The 22,376-nt window shown below is 36.5% G+C and overlaps 1 protein-coding gene across 1 annotated transcript in view; it reads left to right on the top strand.

The window, feature by feature from the left end:
* ORC5 (origin recognition complex subunit 5) overlaps positions 1–22,376 on the top strand; it is an 80,967-nt gene that overhangs the window by 56,616 nt on the left and 1,975 nt on the right. Inside the window, exon 13 of the mRNA XM_043588657.1 lies at positions 14,379–14,491. Coding sequence (XP_043444592.1) covers positions 14,379–14,491 — 113 coding nt within the window. The remainder of the gene's footprint in view (positions 1–14,378; positions 14,492–22,376) is intronic.

Raw genomic sequence — 22,376 nt, forward strand, 5'->3', positions numbered from 1 at the left:
CTCTTTTATGCTTTGTGATCCACACCCCCAAATGCCATTTCTCAATCCACATTTTGCCTCCCTCCCTATTATTCATTCTCTTCTCTATAATCAGATAGTTGTGTTTGTACTTAACCACTCGCCCCCTCTCATAATTGTGTTATTACCATTTTATTATGTGTTTATCTTCTCTGATATCTTGAACTCTTTGAGGTTGCAAAGACCTTGTCTTTTCATTTTTGTGTCTCTCACATAGTGCCTTGAATGTGAGATTCACTCATTGAATGAATGGTTTCCCATTCTCTTAAGCTTGCAGTTATGGTCTTCTTAGAGACTAAAGATTTGCAGTCATTTGTGTGCTGATTAAGTTCTAGGGATTATAGGCATTATCTTTAGTTCCTCTATGTAAAAACATACATGCCAGTTTTTGTTTATCTGAGCATAATTGGAGACTAATAGTCCACTCCCCACCTTTTTTTTTTTAACTAAAAATTCCAAAGATGAATTTCCAGAGATGATGATTTTAAGTTGAACAGCTTTGACAGCACTTACCTATCGCTTCTATTGCCGCACTCATCATCTCCACCTCATGTGTGGAGAACTGTCAGTTGAACTCTCTTGATGTATGCCACATGCTCATGAACTATCACGTCACCTGAAATCAGATCAAATGTGCTTGTTGGGTTGTGTGAACCTCATGCATTAACATATCATATGTTAAGTTCTTTTATTTAAATAATTTAATATGTTTCAAGTTATAAAGCTCCTCCAGGACAAACAGGACAGGGTATTTCACAAATCAATTGACATAGATATCAACCTATGAAAGTATAAAAATAATGAGCATGTTAAAAATTAATTACAGTTGTAAATTGATTTCCTTTCGTTGGCAGAAAGAACATAGTTTATTAGCCCAGGAGCAGGTTCACACTGTTTTAACATCAAGCACTTCCAGCTGAAGCTTGTTAGTGACTGCCTCTCAGATTAAGGAAAAAAAACCCTCACTGTGGTACATGAACTCCTCTTGTTAAGACATAAATAATCAGCTCATCCCCTACATGGATGAGAACAAAGAACATAATAGTATACAGAGCAAAGATTAATTAAGTAAATATTGCACGACCCCATTTAAGATGTTAATTAAAAAATATCCAAGTGTAAGGAGGTGTTCACTTTTAATTTTTCTTTGTGAATGCCTCTGTCATGACATAGGTGCTATTCACAGGAGAAAAATACATACTTTGGCACTTGAATTAGGCAGATTGATTATTTTAAACTAAAGTAAAATAAAATTCTTTGTGGTTAGTATGTTGCTAATGCATGAAAGCTAGGGAAATAACATTCTTTTTTGATAGTAAGATGCTTCAGAATTTTAGGGGTTTTGTTTATTAAAAAAATTTTTTTTAAGTGTTTATTTTGAGAGAGAGAGAGACAGAGCATGAGCAGGGGAAGAGCAAAGAGAGAGAGAGAGACAGAATCTGAAGGAGGCTCCAGGCTCTGAGCTGTCAGCACAGAGCCCGATGCGGGGCTTGAACTCACAAACTGCGAGATCGTGACCTGAGCCAAAGTCGTATGCTTAACTGACTGAGCCACCCAGATGCCCTTTGTTCATTTTTAAACCAAGGGCTAAAAACCAGAAATTTTATTTTGAGGAAAAACATCGGTGGCAACATATGACTAAAACTTAACACTAATATTAACTAGTTCCCAAAGCTCTTTTTTCCCCTTTTCTCAAGTTGTCTGTATCTTCATCTAGATCCTGACTTATAGTCCCCTCCACCTTTTTTTTTTTTTTTTTAACTTTATTCTGTATTCCTGGCACAAAATCCAAATTCTGACTTGGAAAAAACCGACTCCCTAGGCTACTTTCATGTTCGTTTGAATTTCATTCATCTAGATTTGAGCTTGACACAATAGGCAAGCAGCTGTGGAAGACAGTACGTAGTCTCCTAAAATCTGGAAATTATTGGCAAAAGAATATGCTTTAATAGGTAATAGAAACCAAAAAGTGGGGGTAAATGATTTCCATACAAAAATTTAAACTTACTTAAATAATTAAAATGACACTTCTTGAGAATGATTTCAATATTTCAGGAAAGACCTTTCCATTACCTTTGCTTTTTAAAAGTTTAATGTTTATCCTAACTTAATTTTTTCAACTGTTACATGTTTTGTATGATTTAGTGTCATAAATTTTTCTGTAAATGATCTTTAATTCACAAATGTATAAGAAATGTTGCATTGGGATACCGTTTTTAACATTACCTAATTTTAGATTTTAAGAAATCATGCAATTTCCCCACCTTAAATTATCTTTTAAAAATTAAACCTTAAGGGGCTCCTGGGTGGCTTAGTTCGTTGAGTGTCCGACTTTGGCCCAGGCCCTGATCCCGCGCTTCATGGGTTCCAGCCCCGCGTTGGGCTCTGTGCCGATGGCTCAAAGCCTGGAGCCTGTTTCAGATTCTGTGTCTCCCTTTCTCTCTCTCTGCCCCTCCCCCACTCTGTCTCCCAAAACAAATTAAAAAATAAATAAAAATTAAAATTAAACCTTAAAAGCAATGATTTTATATCTAATGTAATGTGCAGTCTGGTTTATGGAAAGTTAACATTTCATTAGGTTAATAAAGTCCACTTAATATTTTACTTTGGTGAATCACACCCCTGACATCTGATCATTTGTTCACATGATTGTTGAATAGTAATTCTCAAGGCTGTTACCTGTATCCCTAGGGCAGGACATTTGCCTATGTGGACATATTTCTTTATCCTTTCTGCTACAGTTTCATTAAGGTCTTTGTTTTGTCTGTAGTGGTTTTCCCGCTGGGTTTCTAACTTCTGGCATATTCACAGGACCTCCTTCCAGGGTGTAATGCTTCTAGAGTTACTATTTTACTCCCCTCTTCCATAAAGCTTTCTTGAGTCTATCACAACAAAGTGACCTCTTCCCTGTGTACTGTAGCTCCCTTTTGGGGGTAGTGTAAGAAATATGGGCTTTAGATTCAGATGGTATTCAAATTCGGTGGTGCTCTTATAACTGTTAGCTCAGTGACCTTGAACACTTACCTCTTTGAAGTTGTTTCCTTATCTGGAAAAAGAGGTTTATGTATAGTACCTAACTCATGGTGGGATTGTTGTGAGGACTGAAGAAATTAAAGTGCCTACCACAGTGTCTGTATTTATAATCTATCAATGCTGTATCTGATCTATAGAGCTGGGACTCAATAGTAGGTTCCAGTCCCCATATCACTAATTACCCGTGGTATCTAATATTAACCAGTCCCATGGCTCTCCCCCACCCACCCTCAAGTTTTGTCCATATTCCCTGCTAGATCCTGAAGGAAGAAAGGAATGCCAGGTTACATATGTGTCATTCTCAGAAATTTAGAAGGACTCTAGAAGAAAAGATAAAAGTATTGACTGGGGTCTTTAGTACAGTAGTTAATACTCTTTGCAGACCACCTTGTAATATTCATCAGCACCCAAAGTGAGGCATTATTTTGGCTAAACATTTTTAATATGTTAAAGATTCTTAAGACTTAATATGTTAAAATTCTTAATATGTTAAAGATGCTTAATTTAAAATTTATTTTTGGAACTCTGAAATGTTTTTTTGTAAATCTCCAGCATGGTATAGGTGTTGTATTCTTTTTCACTGGGACTTTTAGAGTAAATAATTTCGACACATCTGCTAAAGTGCTTCAACATATTTGTTTGGGGTGACTGACCAGGGACTGATAATGTCATTCATCCTTTTATGATGTCTGTTTTCTCATCCATAAAATGAGGCATTGATCTCCAAAGTTTTCAGTACTGATGGATTAGCTCAGAATTTTATTTTATAGTCATTTTTATATTGAAACATTTTAGTTTTTAATAAGTTTGAAACATTTGGTTTTTATAGCCCCCACATAACTGAAAAACCTTCACAGTTTTAAGATATAGAAATAAAAAGTAAAATTTGGGAAAATGTAAATCCCAACCTGGGATTTGCATAATAATAGTTTTGCTGTTATAATTTTATGTTCTAGAGAAATAAGTTGTACAAGCCACAGGTTTATAGCAACTTTGTGAGGACTTTATGGGCCCAGAGCATGAAACCAGCAGCTTTAAATCCTTTGTTGCTGAACCACAAGTCGTAACTAATCATCTGGCTTTCAATAAGAAAATCTGTAATCTATATGCTTTTTAAAATCAACACAGGCTCACCACAGCACCATATCAATGTTGAAATAATTAACATCTCTTATTTGCCCATTTTAAGCAATATTTTATCAAGTTGGTTTAAATCCCTGTAAATATGAGTCAAAAACTGTTTTTATTTCTCTAAGTAGATACCTAGCTTCGTAGGTACTTAAACATTTTGAGAACAGATTTATTCAGGCAATTTATAAAGTCTTTCTCAAAGCTCTCTATTGTGTATTTTATCAGTGTATTTATGTATGTATATGTGTTTTTATTGAGGTATAATTGACTACAACATTATCTTAGTCTCAGGTGTGGAACACAGTGAATTGAGATTTGCATATATTGTGAAATCACTACAGTAAGTCTAGTTAACACTTTTCACCATACATAGTCATAATTTTTTTCTTGTGTATTTGTTTTATTGAATCTTCTATATGTATTTTTTTGGAGGTAATTGGGTTATTCTAGATTCGCATGTAATTGTGAGAAATAAAATGGAATCTCTTCTCCTGTGTGCCCTTTATTCAGTTTCCCCCCAAGGTAACATCTTATAGAATTATAGTACCACAGGGGCGCCTGGGTGGCGCAGTCGGTTAAGCGTCCGACTTCAGCCGGGTCATGATCTCGCGGTCCGTGAGTTCGAGCCCCGCGTCAGGCTCTGGGCTGATGGCTCAGAGCCTGGAGCCTGTTTCCGATTCTGTGTCTCCCTCTCTCTCTGACCCTCCCCCGTTCATACTCTGTCTCTCTCTGTCCCAAAAATAAATAAACATTGAAAAAAAAAAAAAAAAAAAAAGAATTATAGTACCACAACCAGGAGGTTGACATTGATACAATCCACTGATCTTATTCAAATGTCCCACTTTTACAAATATTTATTTTTGTGTGTATCTGTGCATACTTATGTGAAATTTTATCCCATGTGTAGGTTTGTATATCCACCACCACAGTCAAGATACAGACCAGTGACATCACTCCAAAGACCCCTATTTTATAACCACACCTACCTCCTTCCTACCCCCTCTACCAATCCCTGGCAACCACTAATCTCCATCTCTAAAGTTCTATGAATTCAAGAATTTTTAGAAACAGAATCATATAGTATACTGTTTTGAGATTGGCTTTTTTCACTCAGCATAATTAACTCTTTTGAGAGTCATCCAAGTTTTTGCATGTATCATAGTTCATTTTTTTTCTTCGTGCTGAGAGGTAGTCCATGATAGGGATGTACCACACTTTAACCATTCACTCATTGAGGGACATGTGGCCTCTTTTCCATTCTTTGTTTTGTTTGGATAGTTTTGGTTTTGGCTATTACAAATAAAGCTACTGTGAACATTCATGTACAGGTTTTTGTATGAACATGCAATTCTCTGGGATAAATGCCCAGTGGTGCAATTGCTGATAATCTAATAATTGCATGTTTAGTTTTATAAGTGATATCAGTGTTTTACCACTTCCAGTGAAGCATGGTAACCTTACTTCCAGTTAGACCCCTTTTCTTTCTCCCTTTTAAAATATTACTGTCTTGAGTATCAGGTTGGTGGAATAATTTTTAATCAGAGATGATATAGAACACTCACAAGGAGATGGTCTATTTGATTTATCGTGTTTCTGCTCTTTCCATTGTTTTGTCTTATTTCTTGATGCCCAAGGTTCCTTCCTTTATCGTTTCCTTTTTTTGTTTAAAGAACTTACTTTAACCATGATTTAAAGGCAGGTCTGCTAGTGACAGATTCTTTAGTTTTCCCTCATATGAGAAGCTCTTTATTTCCACTTTATTCATGAAGGATAGTTTTTTGAGACATAGAACTCATAATTGCCAGTTTTGTGGTGGTAGGATTCCTGTTCCGGTCAGGGAAGAATAGACCTGCCTGGGTAGCTTTCTGTTCTGGATTGGGAATTACGGGATGCTAGGCCTGGGTTACTTTGTGCTTTGGGGTGGGGAGTCATAGGACTCCCTGCTTTTATATTGTTCCTCTAGTCCTGGGCCCATAAGCAGTCTGCGTTCCCCTTTGCACCTTTCAGAATCCTCCTTTGTTTGCTTCTTATTGTTTCCAGGGTGGATAGTTGTCCAGGGAAAGATAGTAAATATGAATCGATGCCATCTTGTCTGGACCAGAAGTTCTCCTGTATTTTTATTTTTTTACGTTTTCTTTCCAGCCCTACTTTCTAGGCTCTTTGTTAGTATTTGTTTATAAAGTATATTCAATGGTAGGGGCACCTGTATGGCTCAGTTAAGCATCTGACTCTTGTTTCGACTCAGGTCATGATCTCTTGGTTCATGGGTTCAAACCCCTTGTTAGTCTCTGCACTGACAGCATGGGACCTGCTTGGGATTCTCCCCTTCTCTGCCCCTCCCCTGCTTGTGCTAACTCACTCTCTCTCTCAAAATAAATAAACTTTAAAATATATATGTATATTCAAAGGTAATTGCAAAGTTGAGTTGCATGAGAAGCCTACTGTAAATTAGTGCTAAGTTTTTTTTCAGTATCTTCAAATATATTTTACCATTATTATTTAGAAAGTTTATCTCCAATAAAGATTAAATTCTTCTAAGACATTAATTTTATTGACCGCAGTATATTTCAGTTTATTCTTCTTTGCTAGAAACAGAGCCTTACCCAGAATCACTTCCTGCATTTGGGGCGTTAACAATGGGAATGATTCTGACAACAGGATTGGTTGCTGCAGCAGATAGGAAAGACTCTGGTCCCATCTCTACCTTATGCATGCACGTGCATACACAAAACTGAGACACTGTAATGCATCTGGTCCTGAGTGCCTTCACTGTCTAGAGACTTCTGCCATATTCCCACCAGCCATATCAAACCACAGGTATTAATGCCAACCTGGAGGTACGATTTCACTATGTTGTTACGAGCATTTAAACTTGTGCAAGGAAGTAAATCAGTTTTTTCTGTGGTCCTGTTTATCTTTGAATGCACAGTACCTAGAGCAAGTCCTCAAGAGTTTTGTGAATATACAATTAGAAACAAATATTAGATAATTTTTAAGAATTGGCTAGTGGAGAGGAAGGTGGATATTCTTGAACTTTGTGTATAGAAATAATTTTCCAAAGTTTCATGTGTTTTTTCCTACAAGTTTTCATTTAGGTATAAGTTCATATGTTTGAGATTCAAAATGTTCACCCCACAAGTTAATCTTTGTACATGATTTTTGTCAGTTTTACTCTAGTAATATTTTAATAAACTGGCAGAGTACTTTTAAATTGTTGGTACATTTGTACACTGCTATATGTAATGTTCTCTTAAACTCTGTGTGTCTGTTCTTTTTGTTCATATGATAAGGTTACAGAATAAAAAATCTCTGAAATTAGTAATTTTTAATTTAAAAAATCACATCCTAATTTAATTGCTTCATTTTGGTTTTGGATTTTTTTGTGTGTTAGTTTTTCCTGAATCCTACCTTCCCCTCCTCCCAAAGTTGAGCAGCCATCTTATTAACAGTTTGGAAATACCTTTTGACTGCTACATCTTAAAGTGATACTGTTTCCTTTGCACAATTTACATGATTATCCATGGAATTCTGGTAATGATTTTCAGGGGCTCTCTGGTTCAATTTACTGCCTTTGGAAATTTGTTGTAACTAATGTGATAAAAGTAATAACAGCATAGGCTATCCAAAAATATTCTTGAAATTCTAACTTAAATAGATTAAAGACAGATTTGTGTGTTTCTTTTGAAAAATGCATAAGAGTAATTTAGCATACAATTTGAGTTCAAGGATTAAGTATATGAGGGTATTTGAATCATAAGAAAGTAGAAGTTATAAGAAATATAAGGAGATGCCACTGGAAGAAAAAGGTAATTAATGTTTTTTTCTATTTTAAAAATACTAAAAAAACCTGTGTTTAATAATAAGGAAGATTAATGTGTGAGTTTCAATTGGCTATTACTAACCTACTTTAGCAAATGAATCCCTTACAGAAAAATAGAAAAGATTGAAGTTAATGAATGCATTTTGCCACAAGAAACTATGTTAACTCTTCTATATATCCATAAAATTTCAGGCCTACTTTCTCATCATGATTCCTACCTGCTTCCAAAATAGGAAGGATAACACGTTTGTCTTGATGTTCAGTAATACTTACCCCATCCCTTCATAGTAAAGATCTCAAGTTGGGGTGCCTGGGTGGCGCAGTCGGTTAAGCGTCCGACTTCAGCCAGGTCACGATCTCGCGGTCCGTGAGTTCGAGCCCCGCGTCAGGCTCTGGGCTGATGGCTCAGAGCCTGGAGCCTGTTTCCGATTCTGTGTCTCCCTCTCTCTCTGCCCCTCCCCCGTTCATGCTCTGTCTCTGTCCCAAAAAAATAAACGTTGAAAAAAAAAATTTTTTTAAAAAAAAGATCTCAAATGCAGGGCCTGCATGTTCTCATTATTAAGTTAACCTTTCTTTAAACTGCCTTTATTTTTTATTTATTTATTTTTTTAAAGAATAGCATACTTTATTTTTTTTTTAATTTTTTTTTCAACGTTTATTTATTTTTGAGACAGAGAGAGACAGAGCATGAACGGGGGTGGGGCAGAGAGAGAGGGAGACACAGAATCGGAAACAGGCTCCAGGCTCTGAGCCATCAGCCCAGAGCCTGACGCGGGGCTCGAACTCACCGACCGCGAGATCGTGACCCGGCTGAAGTCGGACGCTTAACCGACTGCGCCACCCAGGCGCCCCTAAACTGCCTTTAAAATCAGGTTTTATTTGTGTTGATATACCTTCGTGTTTCTTTTTAGTGTTTGATGTATCTCATTCTGTCCTTTGACTTTTCACTTTTCCATATTCTTCTGTTTTAGAGGTATCTCTCCCAAACAGTAGATAGTTGGATTTATTTTTTTCAATCAGTCAGTCTTTGTTTTTTATTTGCAGCAGTTAGCTTACTTATGATTACTAATGTAATTTTGTTTATATCTATGATTTTATACTTTCAATTTCACCTACCTATTTTTGTTTCTTATTTTCTTTTGGATTATTTTTATAATTCAGTTTTTCCTCTTTACTAATGTAGAAGCACATACTCTTGTTTTTATTCTCTTAGTTGTTATTCTAAAAATTATAACATTCATACTTATTGAAGTCAAAATTTAGTAAGTACTTTTACTTTTCTCAGATACCATGGGACCTTAGAACATTTTAACTTCATTTTCGATACTCCCAATTTACATATTACTGGTATTGTGCACTTTACTCTTATTTTTGTTAATTAATTAATTACTTCTCATGTTTATATATTTGGAGAGAGAGCATGAGCAGGGAAGGGGCAGAGAGAGAGGGAGGGAGAGAATCCCGCACGGGTTCTGCACTGTCAGCACAGAGCCCAGCTCAGGTCCTGATCCCGTGAACTGCAAGTTCGTGACCTGAGCCAAAATCAAGAAGTGGACACTCAACTGACTGAGCCACCCAGAAGCCCTGATCTTATTTTTCTCCCCACAATGCATTATTATCATTTCTGCAGGCAAATTCATTTAGATTTACCATCATATTTTCTGTTCTCTTTATTCTTCATTCCCTCTTGCATTTCAGACCTTTTGATGGGATCACTTCCCTTCACCTGGAGGTATGTTTTAGGAATTTCGTTAAGTAGGGATCTTTTGGCAGTAAGCATTTGGTTCTGTTTGGAACTGTGTTTAATTCATCTTCAATATTAAAACATTTTTTTTTCTGGGTGTACAGTTCTGAGTTATTTTCCACCATGTATTGAAGATACCTTTTCACTGTTGTATGGTTTTCATCGTTCTTAAGAAATCTGTAGGTCCAACTGCCACTTGTTGGAAGATACTGTGTTTTCTTCTCTAGCTATTTTTTTTTAAGTTTATTTCTTTTGAGAGAGAGAAAGAAAGCAAGAGAGAGGCAGAGTGAGAAAGAGAGAGAGAGAGAATCCCAAGCGTGAGAGGCTCAGTCTCATAAACTGTGAGATCACGACCTGAGCCAAAATCAAGAGTCAGATGCTCAACTTACTGAGCCACCCAGGTGCCCCTTCTTTTCTAGTGAACTCCTCTTATCTTCTGTGTGCTACACTTTCACGATGATGTATCTAGGTGTGGATTTGTTTTGATTTCTCCTTCTTTGGATTTATTTAACTCTAATTTTGTGCTTTAGTGTTTTTTCATCTCCTCAAATGAATTTCCATCCATTATCTCTTCAGATAGTATTGGTACCCCTTTTTGTCCAACTCTGTTTTCCTTCTAGATCTTTGATTAGGGGTATGGCCTTTGTCTTCTCTATTTTTTAACCTCTTTCATATTTTCCCTCTTTGTATCTCTTTAGTCTGCATTTTGGGTAGTTTCTTCAGAACTGTTCTCACATTCCTTAATTTTCTCTACATCTGGCCATATAATTTTTAACTGGTTATGTTTTTAATCTGCAGGTAATTTTAAATTTTATGTTTTCTAAACAAGTTAAGCATGGTATATTTTTAAGTAAGCTATAGGAAATTCAGTGTTTTTAAGTAATAGTGTGTTTTAACTAAATGAATGGGCTGTTAGAAAATAAACTCATTTAATTTGAAGTTGAAAAATAATGCTGATAGGTAGTAACAATATAAATAATACCTCATATTACCGAATACTGTGTCCCAGGCCCTGTGCTAAGTGCTTTACACATGGCCTCATTTGATCGGCACATCACTATTTCACACATTTTTAACAACCAATTTAATTTTAATCATTTTTGTTTCAATGAACTTAATTCTTAAACTAGGTAAGTGGACACTTATCTTTTGTAAAAATGTTGAATGACATGATTTGTTTTTTTACCTTTCATTAACCTTATTCATATGCATATAAAATATTACTAAGAAAATCATAACTGAACTGTGATCACAGCTAAGAGAGCTAACGTCTAATGAGTTGTATTAGACTGTTACCTCATCCAGTGAAGATATAAGGAAAAGTAAAACTGATTCAAGGCAGAAAGCACTACATGCTTTTCAGAGGTTTTGGAGTTGTAGTTAGGAAACCTAAATCCTAGCCATTTGAGTTTCTGGTACCATCCAGTCATTATCACTTTGGGCAAGTCAGTGAGCATCTCGATTTCCACATTGGTTAAATCAGTCATCTGAACCTAACAGTTTTCTGATGCAGGGGTTGGCAGACGTTTTCAGTAAAGAGCCACATTGTAAATATTTTAGGTTTTGCAGGCAAGGAGGCAAAATGGAGGCTATATCATGTAGGTACTTATGCATGAGAGAAGACTTTTATCTCATTCCATCTTGTTTGCCTGGCGTGAGGTCAGTACATTTTGTGGGTATGTTTTGTGCTCACTTGCCATCGACTGGAGACATTTTGAGGACAAAGAGAGAAGAGGCCTGGCAGCCTGGACAGGCAGGGTGACAACTGTGGTCAGTTCCATTCTTTGTCACAGTGACATTCAGGTCCCTGTGCACTCTTCTTTCCTCCTGGAGAACCCAGTTGTCTCAACAAATGTCAAGGGATTGCTTAGTATACAGACCATATCCTGTGATTTCCAGAAACCACCCCTCCCCCCCAAAAAAAACCCCAAATTTAAAAATACTGGAAAAACTTCATGAGTTGGAAATTAAAGAAGAATTCTGGGGTGCCTGTGTGGCTCATTTGTTTAAGCGTATGACTCTTGGTTTTGGCTCAGGTCATGGTCTCACAAATGCTGACAGTGCCGAGCCTGCTTGGGATTCTTCTCTCCAACTCCCCCTCTCTGTCTTTCTCTCAATAAAATAAAATAAGCATTAAAAAAAAAAATTCTAAAATAGCTTTGGAGCTAAAGAAGAAATCAAAACAAATTAGAATTGGAGTATATAACTACTTTCAAGATAGTAGAACAAACAATAGAATGGAAGAGTATTATAATTTAGTGCAATGAAAGACAAGAAAGACACAGAAGAACAAATAGAAGGGTAGACATAGGGTGCCTGGATGGCTGTGTCGGTTAAGCGTGACTTCGGCTCAGGTCATGATCTCACGGTTTGTGAATTCAAGCCCCACATTGCGCTTGCTGCTCTCAGCACAGATCCTGCTTTGGATCTTCTGTCCCCATCTCTCCCTCCCCCGCTTGTGCTCGCTCTCTTAAAAATAAATAAAACATTTAAAAAGTTAAAAAAAATTTTGAAAAGAAAAAAGAAAGGTTGACATACAGTGGTAGAAAGAAAAATTTTAGAACATCATTACAATAAAGGCAAATGGAGCAAGGTAAAGATTGTCAGACTGGCTATAAAAAAAAATTGCACTACATGTTGTTTACATGAGAACTGTCTAAAACTAAGAAAATTAAAAAATTGCAGGGCGCCTGGGTGGCTCAGTTGGTTAAGTATACAGTTTTTGATTTCAGCTTGGGTCATGATCTCATGGTTTGTGAGTTTGAGCCCTGCATCCGGCTCCACACTGTCAGAAGGATTCTCCTTCTCTCCCTTTCTCTCTGCCCCTCCTCTGCTCACGTTCTGTCTCTCAAAATAAATAAACTTTAAAGAAAAAGAAAATAACACATTTGAAAGGAAGATGGTGTAAAAGGAAAACATTATCACCTAAAAGAATGTTGATATAGGTATATTAATGTTAGAAAAAAATACACTGTAGGTCAAAGGCGTTACTGAAGAAAGCGACCATTAGATAATAATGAAAAGGTTTAATTTGCCAACAAAACAGTGATTTTTAAGTGTATGCATTTAGTAACAGGTTCAAAAACATAGAGCAAAAATTAACAACTACAAAAAGGACAAACTCCTCAAAATGGGAGAACTTTAATTCCTTTTGTAAATTTTGGTAGATGAAATGATAAAAAATGGAGTATGTAAGATTTCAGCCATGTAAATAAGCTTGATCTAATAGACTTGAAAAACAGTGTATAACAGCTGCAGAATGCAGAACTCTTGAACGTTGATAAAAAAGATTTCAAGACTTAACCTAATTTGTGATATTGAATTAGAAATTAAAGTCTTAACTTTTTGAGTGCAGAGCTTCATATTTGGATATATTAACACAAAGTGTTTTTCTAATTAGCAAAAATTTTTCATATTTGCTAAATATAGAATTTTCTGTATATAAAATACTGTGGTATCTACCATCTGTTCATTTTTTAATTTGCTAATAAAGCAATGACAGCTGACTGAACACTGCCTAACACTTTTCTCCTAAAAATTGTAATGGGAGGAGACTCCAGTCTGTATGGTGTAGTAGGATGAGCAGGGACTCTAGATTTGAATTCTTGCTAAGCTGCCCACCAGCTCTAGGATCTGGGGCAAGTTACTTACCACCTCTAAGGCTCATCACTAAGTGAGTGTAACAGTGTCCACCTTCTAAGGTTATGAGGAATAAATGAGATACTGTGTATAGAATACTTGGTACCAAGCAAATCATTACTGCTATTACTGTTTTTAATCACTCATGGAATGTTTGCCAAGCATCTGTAAAGTTTTAGTCTCAAATTAAGTATTTTTAATTCCTAAGACTTGTCACTAGGTATTACAGGTTTTAAAAAACTCTTATCCCTTCAATTGCCATGAAGCAAGTCTCCAAATCTTTTCTTGTTGCCATTGCTGATCTCTTCTCCTATTGTCCAGGAGATGAGGAGAAGAAATAGGGAGAAGAGAATGGGCTGCTCAAAGAATTTCACCTCTTGAATCAGCTTTCTTTTTTGGATTTTATCATACTTAATACTTTTGTTGGCCTTACAAATGTGACATTGTCTTATATTTTGATTTGACCTGTCAGAACGCATTTTTGTTTCCACCAGCACTAATCCTTCTGGTATTTTTCTGACTACCCAATTCGTGATCAGTTTTAAAGTAAGACTAAGCCTAGGCCTGAAGGATGTATTTATCTCTCATTTAACCAGCTACCGCACTCTAAAAAAAGGCCCACATCCATATTGTAACTGCTCAATTCTCAAGGCAGTACAGATTTGATATTCTGAGATGTTAAGATAGAAACCCCATAAAATTCTGAGTAGAGAAAGAATGTGCTTTATTAGTATATTTTAAAGGTTAGCAATTGTGTGAGTCATTAATGAAACAAAGCTGTCTCTAATGGAATCCTTAAAGCTTCTTGTTAGTTTAACCAGGACTTTAAGTATATGTACAAATATCTGTATACAAATTCAAAGTTATATTCTTTGCAGATTTTCTTATGAATTCAGTTATATATCTTTACCACAGGAGCTGTAAAATGTTTTAGAATGAGGTCATCATGTAATCCCATTAAAACATCTCATAAAAATGTTTTCTTATTTTTAGATTACCTCTCTAGTGACCCTTCAGCTATTAACCCTGGTTGGTCACGACGATCAGCTTGATGGACCAAAATACAAATGCACTGTATCTCTAGATTTCATCAGAGCTATTGCTAGGTAAGCATAGAATCATCATTAATGTAAAATGTCTTGAATTATGTAAATGATACACTAAATATAAAAATTAATGTTCTTCCTAATGTAATGTCATTAGTCATTTAAGCAAGAGAAGATCATTTAAGTGCCAAGAATGAAAAAGTTTCACTGTACGATGAACCCTCTTATCAAATTTACAAATGACACAAAATTGGGAAAATTAGCTAATATATTAGATGGCAAAAAGGAAGATTCTGAGAGACCTTACCAGACTGGAATAATGGTCCCATAGCAGCAATGTAGGATTTAATGGACAATTGACTCCAAAAAAACCTCAAATGTACTAAAACAGGGTGGGAGAGACCTGGCTTAAGTCCTGAGCATTTTAGCTGGTGTCTCATTCAAGGGAGGTGATAGGTCTCCTGTGCATTGCCATAGGCAGAACAAATCTGTTGTGCTGTCCTGTGCTTGGCATTTTAAGAGGGGCTTTGACAAGTGGGAGGTGCCGGTGTTGCGGGGAGAGGGCAGGATGAGAGTGGTGGAGTGAGACACCATGTCTCATCCCTAAGGGATGAGAGAAAAGCCTTAGGAAAGATTTGGTAACCGTCTCAAGTATTTCACAGCCTTTCATGTACAAATGGATGAAACTAATTATGAGTACTTCTAGAATTTTAGAAGTTCTAGGGAAGAAAGTATGTCTGTCAAAACCAGAGCTTCTCAGTGGCATCTAACGCTGTGGACCACTCTCTTTTTTAAAACTCTGTTTTCTTAGAGCCCATGATTCCAGTCTTCTGGTTTTCCTCTTTATTCTTTGGTTGTGTTTTCTAAGGCTTTTTTGCCAGTTTTTCCTTTCCACCTGACCTTTAAATCTAGCTGGTCCTTGAGGCTAGGCTCTTTTCTCTTTTCATATTGTACTTCTTCCTTAAGCAAATTTAGCTATACCCATGACTTAACCATCTCCATATTAATAACTCCCCAGTTTTTAAAGGCCAGACCTTTTTTTCTGATATTCTTGACCTTTATTGGATGTTTCTCAGCTCTATCAATATATTTCCAAAACTGAACTCAGGAATTCTAACCTCTACTTCTGCCTACCAACAAAAAGGAATGTTCCAGCTCTCCTCCAGGATTCCCTATTTCAGTGGTTAGCACTGTAGTCTGCCACATGGTGCTGGCCTGAGACCTAGGAGTCATTCTTGACTTTTCTCTCTCCCACACTCCCAGCATCCAAGCATTAGTCCTATTGATTACCAAGTCCCTCCTATATATCTCAGATTCATTCACGTATATTATTTGTTACCTCTCTAGACCAAGCCACCATCATCTTTTCTCTAGTAGCCTCGAAATTGGTCTTCTGTCTACTCTTATCCCCTTAGAATTTGTTGTCCACACTATAGCCAGAATGATCTTATAAAAATATAATGTCATCCTCCTACTTAAAAGTCTTCAACGTATCTTTTTGAATTAGTGTTTTTGTTTTCTTTGGATAAATACTGCATGGTGCAATTAGTGGATCATATAGCATTTCTATTTTTAATTTTTTGAGGAACCCCTGTACTGTTTTCCATAGTGGCCGCACCAATTTACCTTCCTACCAACAATGTTTGAGGATTCCCTTTTCTCCAAATCCTTGCCAACACTTGTTACTTCTTGTATTTTTGATACTAGCCATTCTGACCAGTGTGAGGTGATACCTCATTGTGGTTTTGATTTGCATTTCTCTGATGATTAGTTGAGCATCTTTTCACATGTCTGTTGGCCATCTACATGTCTTCTTTGGAAAAGTGTTCAGATCCTCTACTCATTTTTAAATCTCTTTTAATCTTTCTAGAAAAATTCCTTTTAATCCTCTGCCTACTTTTTAATTGGATTGGATATTTTTTTGGTGTTGAATGATGTAAGTTCTTTATATATTTTGGATATTAATTCCTTATGAAAAAATCTAATTAGAAAAGATATATGCACCACTATGCTTATTGCAGCATTATTTTCAAAAGCCAGGGTATGGAGGCAGCCCAAGTGTCCATCAATAGATGAATGGATAAAGATGTGGTACATATATGCAATGTGATATTACTCAGTCATAAAAAAAGACGAGTTCTTGCCATTTGCAATAACATGGATGGATCTAGAGAGTGTAATGCTAAGTGAAATAAGTTAGGCAGAGAAAGACAAATACCATATAATTTTATTTATGTGTGGAATCTAAAAAAGAAACACTTTAAACAAATTTTTTTAATGTTTATTTTTGAGAGAGAGAGAGAGACAGATTGCAAATGGGGGAAGGGCAGAGAGAGAGGGAGATACAGAATCCAAAGCAGGCTCCAGGCTCCAAGCTATCAGTACAGAACCCAATGTGGGGCTTGAACCTACAAACTGCGAGATCAAGACCTGAGCCCAAGTCAGACGCTTAACCAACTGAGCCACCCAGGCATCCCTAAAAAACAAACTCTTAAATACAGACAACAAATAGGTGGTGGCCAGAGGGGAAGTGGGAAGGGGATGAAGAAGTAAAAGCTTCTAGTTACAAAGTAAATAATTCATGGAGATGAAAAATAACAGGAAATATAGTCAATAAGATGGCAGTAATGTTTGGTGACGGATGGTGACCTCACTTGTGTGAGCACTGAGTCACATATAGAATTATTGAATCAGTATGTCTCGTACTCCTGAAACTAATATAACATAGTACATCAATTATACTTAAAAAAAAAAAGTCTTCCAACAATTTCCCATGACTCTTAGGATAAAAAAAAACCAGGAATCTTTAAAGTAGCCTACAAGACCCCAAGTGATCTGGCCCCTGCCACATCACTTTGTTGCCCAGGCCACATCTAGTACAAACACTGCTCTTGGTATTTGCACTTTAACCCAGCTGGCTTTTTTTTAATTCTTCATATTCACCATTCTGCTTCCCATCTTTGCAAATGCAGCACTTTCCAACTCCTCCACTCCTTTATCTAGCTAACTGCAGCTTAACCTTTAATGTCATTTTAAATGAAAAGTGTTCTTAAACCACCATCATCCCCCCCCCCCCCCATCACACTATACAGGTAAACTGGTCTCATTCTTTTCTTCTGTTACTTATCATAGTTTTAATTAAGTAATTAATTCAATAATTAGATTTTATCTTTCTTTCTACCATATAAGTCCACAAAGCTCAAAGCAGAGACTGTATGTCAATCGCTGCCTTACCTCAAACTTAAACACGATGCTTTAAAGTTAGTATGTGCGAAATATATAAATAGTACATATTTTCCTATAATGATTAGCAGTAAAACTTCTGATGAAAAGGAACCATTGTGGGCTTGTGTTTGGGGGAAGCAACAAGAAGGGGGCTAAAGAGACCGTTTCATTCCAAACTGAGGTATGGTGGAGATAAGAGATCGCAAGGATAGTTACCAAAGAAGAGGTAGGTGTGTCTGTTGCTGACACCTGTGGTAGAGAATGAATTATTAGATCAGAAGACACAACCTAAATGTTCAAAACAAGAGAATGGATTGCTAATTTATTGTATGTTCTTATTTTTGAAAAGTACTGTGCAGTTATTAAAAATCATACTTTTGAAGTTTGGTAAAAACATAAAAGTACTCTTGATACAGGCTTAAGTATCCATTATATATGGAGTATATAACTCCATTATGTATGGAGTTATATACACAAGAAAAGTAGGAAAACCTAAAGGAAGAGAGTAATGGTCAAAACTGGCAATTGCTGCCAGGAAATCAAACATCTGTTTTAATGATAAAACAGTCATTTGTAACTTTATTGGGAACACTTACAGGACTACAGTGGGTTAGAAGTCAGAGATTATAGTATTTAGAAGAAAATTGATGCAGCAAATAGAATGCTTTTAATTCATTTGTTCATTTAACATTTATTATGTTGCCCATTATAATCACTGTGCTAGGCTTTGGGGGATATAGCAACAAGTATAACAGATACAACCTATCCTCATTAGCCTGTATTCCAGTTTATTTTTGTTTGTTTTTTGTTTTTTTGTTAGAGAGGATTTTTATCTACTAAAGGGGTTGTGAAGTTGTGAGAGGGGTATTATTATTTAAATATTTGAATATATTTAAATGCTTATGGGAAAGGGGTAATAGAGGAGAATCAATGATACGAGAGACAGAGATTAAAGCCTCAAGTCCTTGAAATGGTTTATCAACATGGCATTTAGAAACGAGTTGAAAGAAATAGCTCTGGATGAGCTGGATGAGGGAACTCTTCTTGCGTTATAACATGAAGAAAAAGTGGATTCAGATGGAGCTGAGTTTGGAATTTGGTGGCAAGAAGTTGAGGGTATTCTTGTGTCATCTTTTTTGCCTGTAAAGAAGGAGGCAAATTTGAGACCAAGGACAGAAGTAATAGCAGTCTGAGAGGAACATGGGTATTTGAAATAACTGCTGTGGGGAATGGAAGAAAGTGCTACCAGGAAAAACAACTTGCTGGGAGTATCGAGGGCCTATTTAAGGTTCCTGACCTTGAATTTACAGTGGTACCAGTCTGTGAAACTTGTGATCCTCTCCAGTAGCATTCCATATGTCTCTGGTACTGGGACAGCAAAGGGACATTATTGAAATCACAGAGGATTGGGGTTTTGCCAGGTGAATTTGGTGGATGCTAGCAAGTGAGTACTTAAAGTAAAATAACCATGGAGTCTGAGCTAGGAAGGGAAGGAAGGAAGTGAAGCCAGTAGAGGGCCAGTAGTTCAGTGCCTAGAATGTAAGACTCATGAAGTATTTGTAGATCAGGAGAAAGTGAAGGGGCTTGTGACCTGTTTCAAGGTGTTCCAGATAGCTTAAAGAAAGAGCTTGGGGATCAGAGGATAGAATGCCTGAATTTATGTTTTTAGAGGTGGAATATTTCTGAGTGTGATCATAAGAGTAGAAAAGAATGTCATTGGGGTGCCTGGGTAGCTCAGTCGGTTCAGTGTCCAACTTGGCTCAGGTCATGATCTCACAGTTCCTGAGTTCGAACCCTGCATTGGACTCTGTGCTGACCACTCAGAGCCTGGACCTTGCTTTGGATTCTGTGTCTCCCTCTCTCTCTGCCCCTCCCCAGATCGCGTTCTGTCTCTCTCAAAAATAAAACAGATATTAAAAAATGTTTTTTTTTTTTAAAAGAAAATGCCATTGAAGGTAAGTAAGACAGGTGTGCCGTGAAGTCACTAAGGCTGATACAGATCTTGGGATGGAGAGGAGGACTGAACTGGGTGCTATAGTTTTCAGTGACTAAGAGATAGTGGCAGGGCGATACAAGGTGGTGAGTGGAATGATCTGAGTCTCAGAGGAGCAGAGCTTTGGTACCAGGACACCAATCCCACCGAACAGGACATTGGAAAGAACTGAAGAAGAGGCAAGGTCCTTCTGCTGAGTTGCAGATTTAAACCCAGAAGAGAAAAAACATACATGGGAGAGACAGAAGACATAGAGAACTTTACTGACCAAGGAACAGTGAGAAAGTTTGGACAGAGAAGCAGTTGGAGGCTTTAAAGAAGTACAAAATATGGAGGTAGTATATGGGCAAAGACAGCTGATGAGAAGCTTATTAATTATTGTCCTTAGGATGTTCTTAATGTGAATGGTAGTTTTAAGTTTCTTTCTTACATAGTCCTTGGGAAGACAATACAAGATAACAAGATTGAAACTTAAAGTTGTCTGGTTGCAAGTTATCAGAAGAACCAAACTAAAAAATCAAACTGCCCACAAAAGTAAAAGGAAATAAAATAGCATCCCATGAGAAAAAAACATATTTCAGGGTAGTAAAAGAATCAACAAAGTGAAATAAAAGGATAAAGGGAAAATTAAATCTTTAGACATATGCCATTTAACTAACTTGTATTAGAATATTCTGAATTCTGATTTAAGAATTAATACTCCTAGAAAAAAAAGAGGACAACTAAGAAACAGGCTCTTAACCATAGAAAACAAACTGATGGGTACCAAAGGGGAGAAGGCGGAAGAGATGGGAGAAATAGCGATGGGGATTAAGGAGGGCACTTGTGTTGAGCACTGAGTGTTGTGTATAAGTGTTGAATCACCGGAAACTAATATTATACTCTATGTTAACTAACTGGAATTTAAATAAAAACTTGGAAAAAAAGGAATTGATTGCCCCTAGGCAAATTGTCACTAACATATTGTCATAAACATATTATTTATGTTTATCCTATTTTTTTCTGTATGCTTACTTTAGAAAATAATTCATTTCTGGGGTGCCTGGGTGGCTCAGTTGGTTGAGCGTTTGACTGCAGTTCAGGTCATGATCTCATAGTTGGTGAGTTTGAGCCCCTCTCTTTGCCCCTCCCCTGTTTACTCTCTCTCTCTCTCTCAAAAAATAAATAAACACTTAAAAAATAAAAAAAGAGCAAGTATCTCTTGTACCTGTACAAAAACTATCCAAAATCTTAAAATCATATTTATATGAATTTGATTTATATAAATTTCATGGCATCTGAAGCCATGAAAAGCCAGAGAAAGTATGTATAAAGTACATAATACTCTTCGTAAGTTAAAGCATTCTTTACAGCAAATTGTGTTTCCAAGTCCTGTAATCTTTGGAACGTGTGACATAAGTTTTGATGTCCTTGTAGTTATTCTTTCAAATTCTGCCACTACAATAAGGTATGTGGGGTCAGTAACCAAGTCACCTGTTTACATTGGAGGATGGAGAGATGATGGAGAAAGACATTTATACATCTTGGGCGTTCAGTGTTTCTTTTTCCTTCTAAGACTAAACATTTTTTTAAATGTTTATTTTGAGAGAGTGTGAGCAAGGGAGGGGCAGGGAGAGAGGAGACAGAGAATCCCAAGTAGGCTCGCACTGTCAGCGCAGAGCCCGATGTGGGACACGATCTCATCAACTGTGAGATCATGACCTGAGTCGAAATCAAGAGTCAAATCGAAATCAAGTGAATTAACTGACTGAGCCACCAGGCTCAGTAAATGTGTCTTAAAGGAATGATCTTATAGATTCAATTCCTGAGTAATTTACTGCCTTGAAAAAGTCCAAAAACCTTAAGGGTGTCATTCAGTTTGCTTGAGTACTTCCCAGTGACAAAGCAAAGAAATGGGCTGTAGTGAAGCTTTTATAAATGGATACAGTCAGGTAGTGTAGTGTTTTTAAGTCTGTCCATTCATTCTAGCAAAGAAAACTTTTCCACAAATTATGCTAAAGTTATACAACTAGATTGAGTAAAATAAAGGAGTCCTGCCACTAACGAATCACCGTATTTCGTTTGTTTGCATTTTCTTCTGGTCCTAGTCCATTATACAGATGCTTGTCCTGAGTGGTCAGTGCTGAGTTGCAATTCTGTCCTCCTTTTCCCTCTTAGTGTTTGTAGGTATGTCTTCATATTGGTTGTTTTGTATGACAGTCCCATATTTTATCACATAATACCCTCTAATCCTGTAGTTTTAAATTTTAAATGTTTTAATCTTGGCTTCTTCTAAATTTCGTTTCCCACTCAATGTCAAAAAACCCAAAAGCCCAAAACAATAAAACTTAACATTAAATCCACTTTACCTTGTCACTTTAGGTTTGTAACATTAAGACTCAAAGTTACTGTGGGGATAGATGCCTGGAGAAATGAACAGTTCCCCTTCCCTTTTTGCCTATGGTTTGAAATAGCCTTTTATATCTGTTTCCTTCTAAGATCCTCTAAAAAGGATCTGATTTTCGACCAGCATGATTTATATATATTTTTTGACAGTTTTGTCCAACTGGAAGTTTGTACTTTTTGTCATTTGGGGGCAAAAAAAAAAAGGTTAGCGTTACGCTGTTGCCAGTAAATTTGGGAAGTCCTGGAATTGAGCAGAAGAAAAACATAAAAATAATATAGAGTATGATATAATATCCATACAATTTGTGTCTTTATGCCTGAGATTTTTTTTTAAATTTTAGT

The sequence above is a fragment of the Prionailurus bengalensis genome, chromosome A2 (assembly GCF_016509475.1).
Source record: "Prionailurus bengalensis isolate Pbe53 chromosome A2, Fcat_Pben_1.1_paternal_pri, whole genome shotgun sequence".
NCBI classification, from domain to species: Eukaryota; Metazoa; Chordata; class Mammalia; order Carnivora; family Felidae; genus Prionailurus; species Prionailurus bengalensis.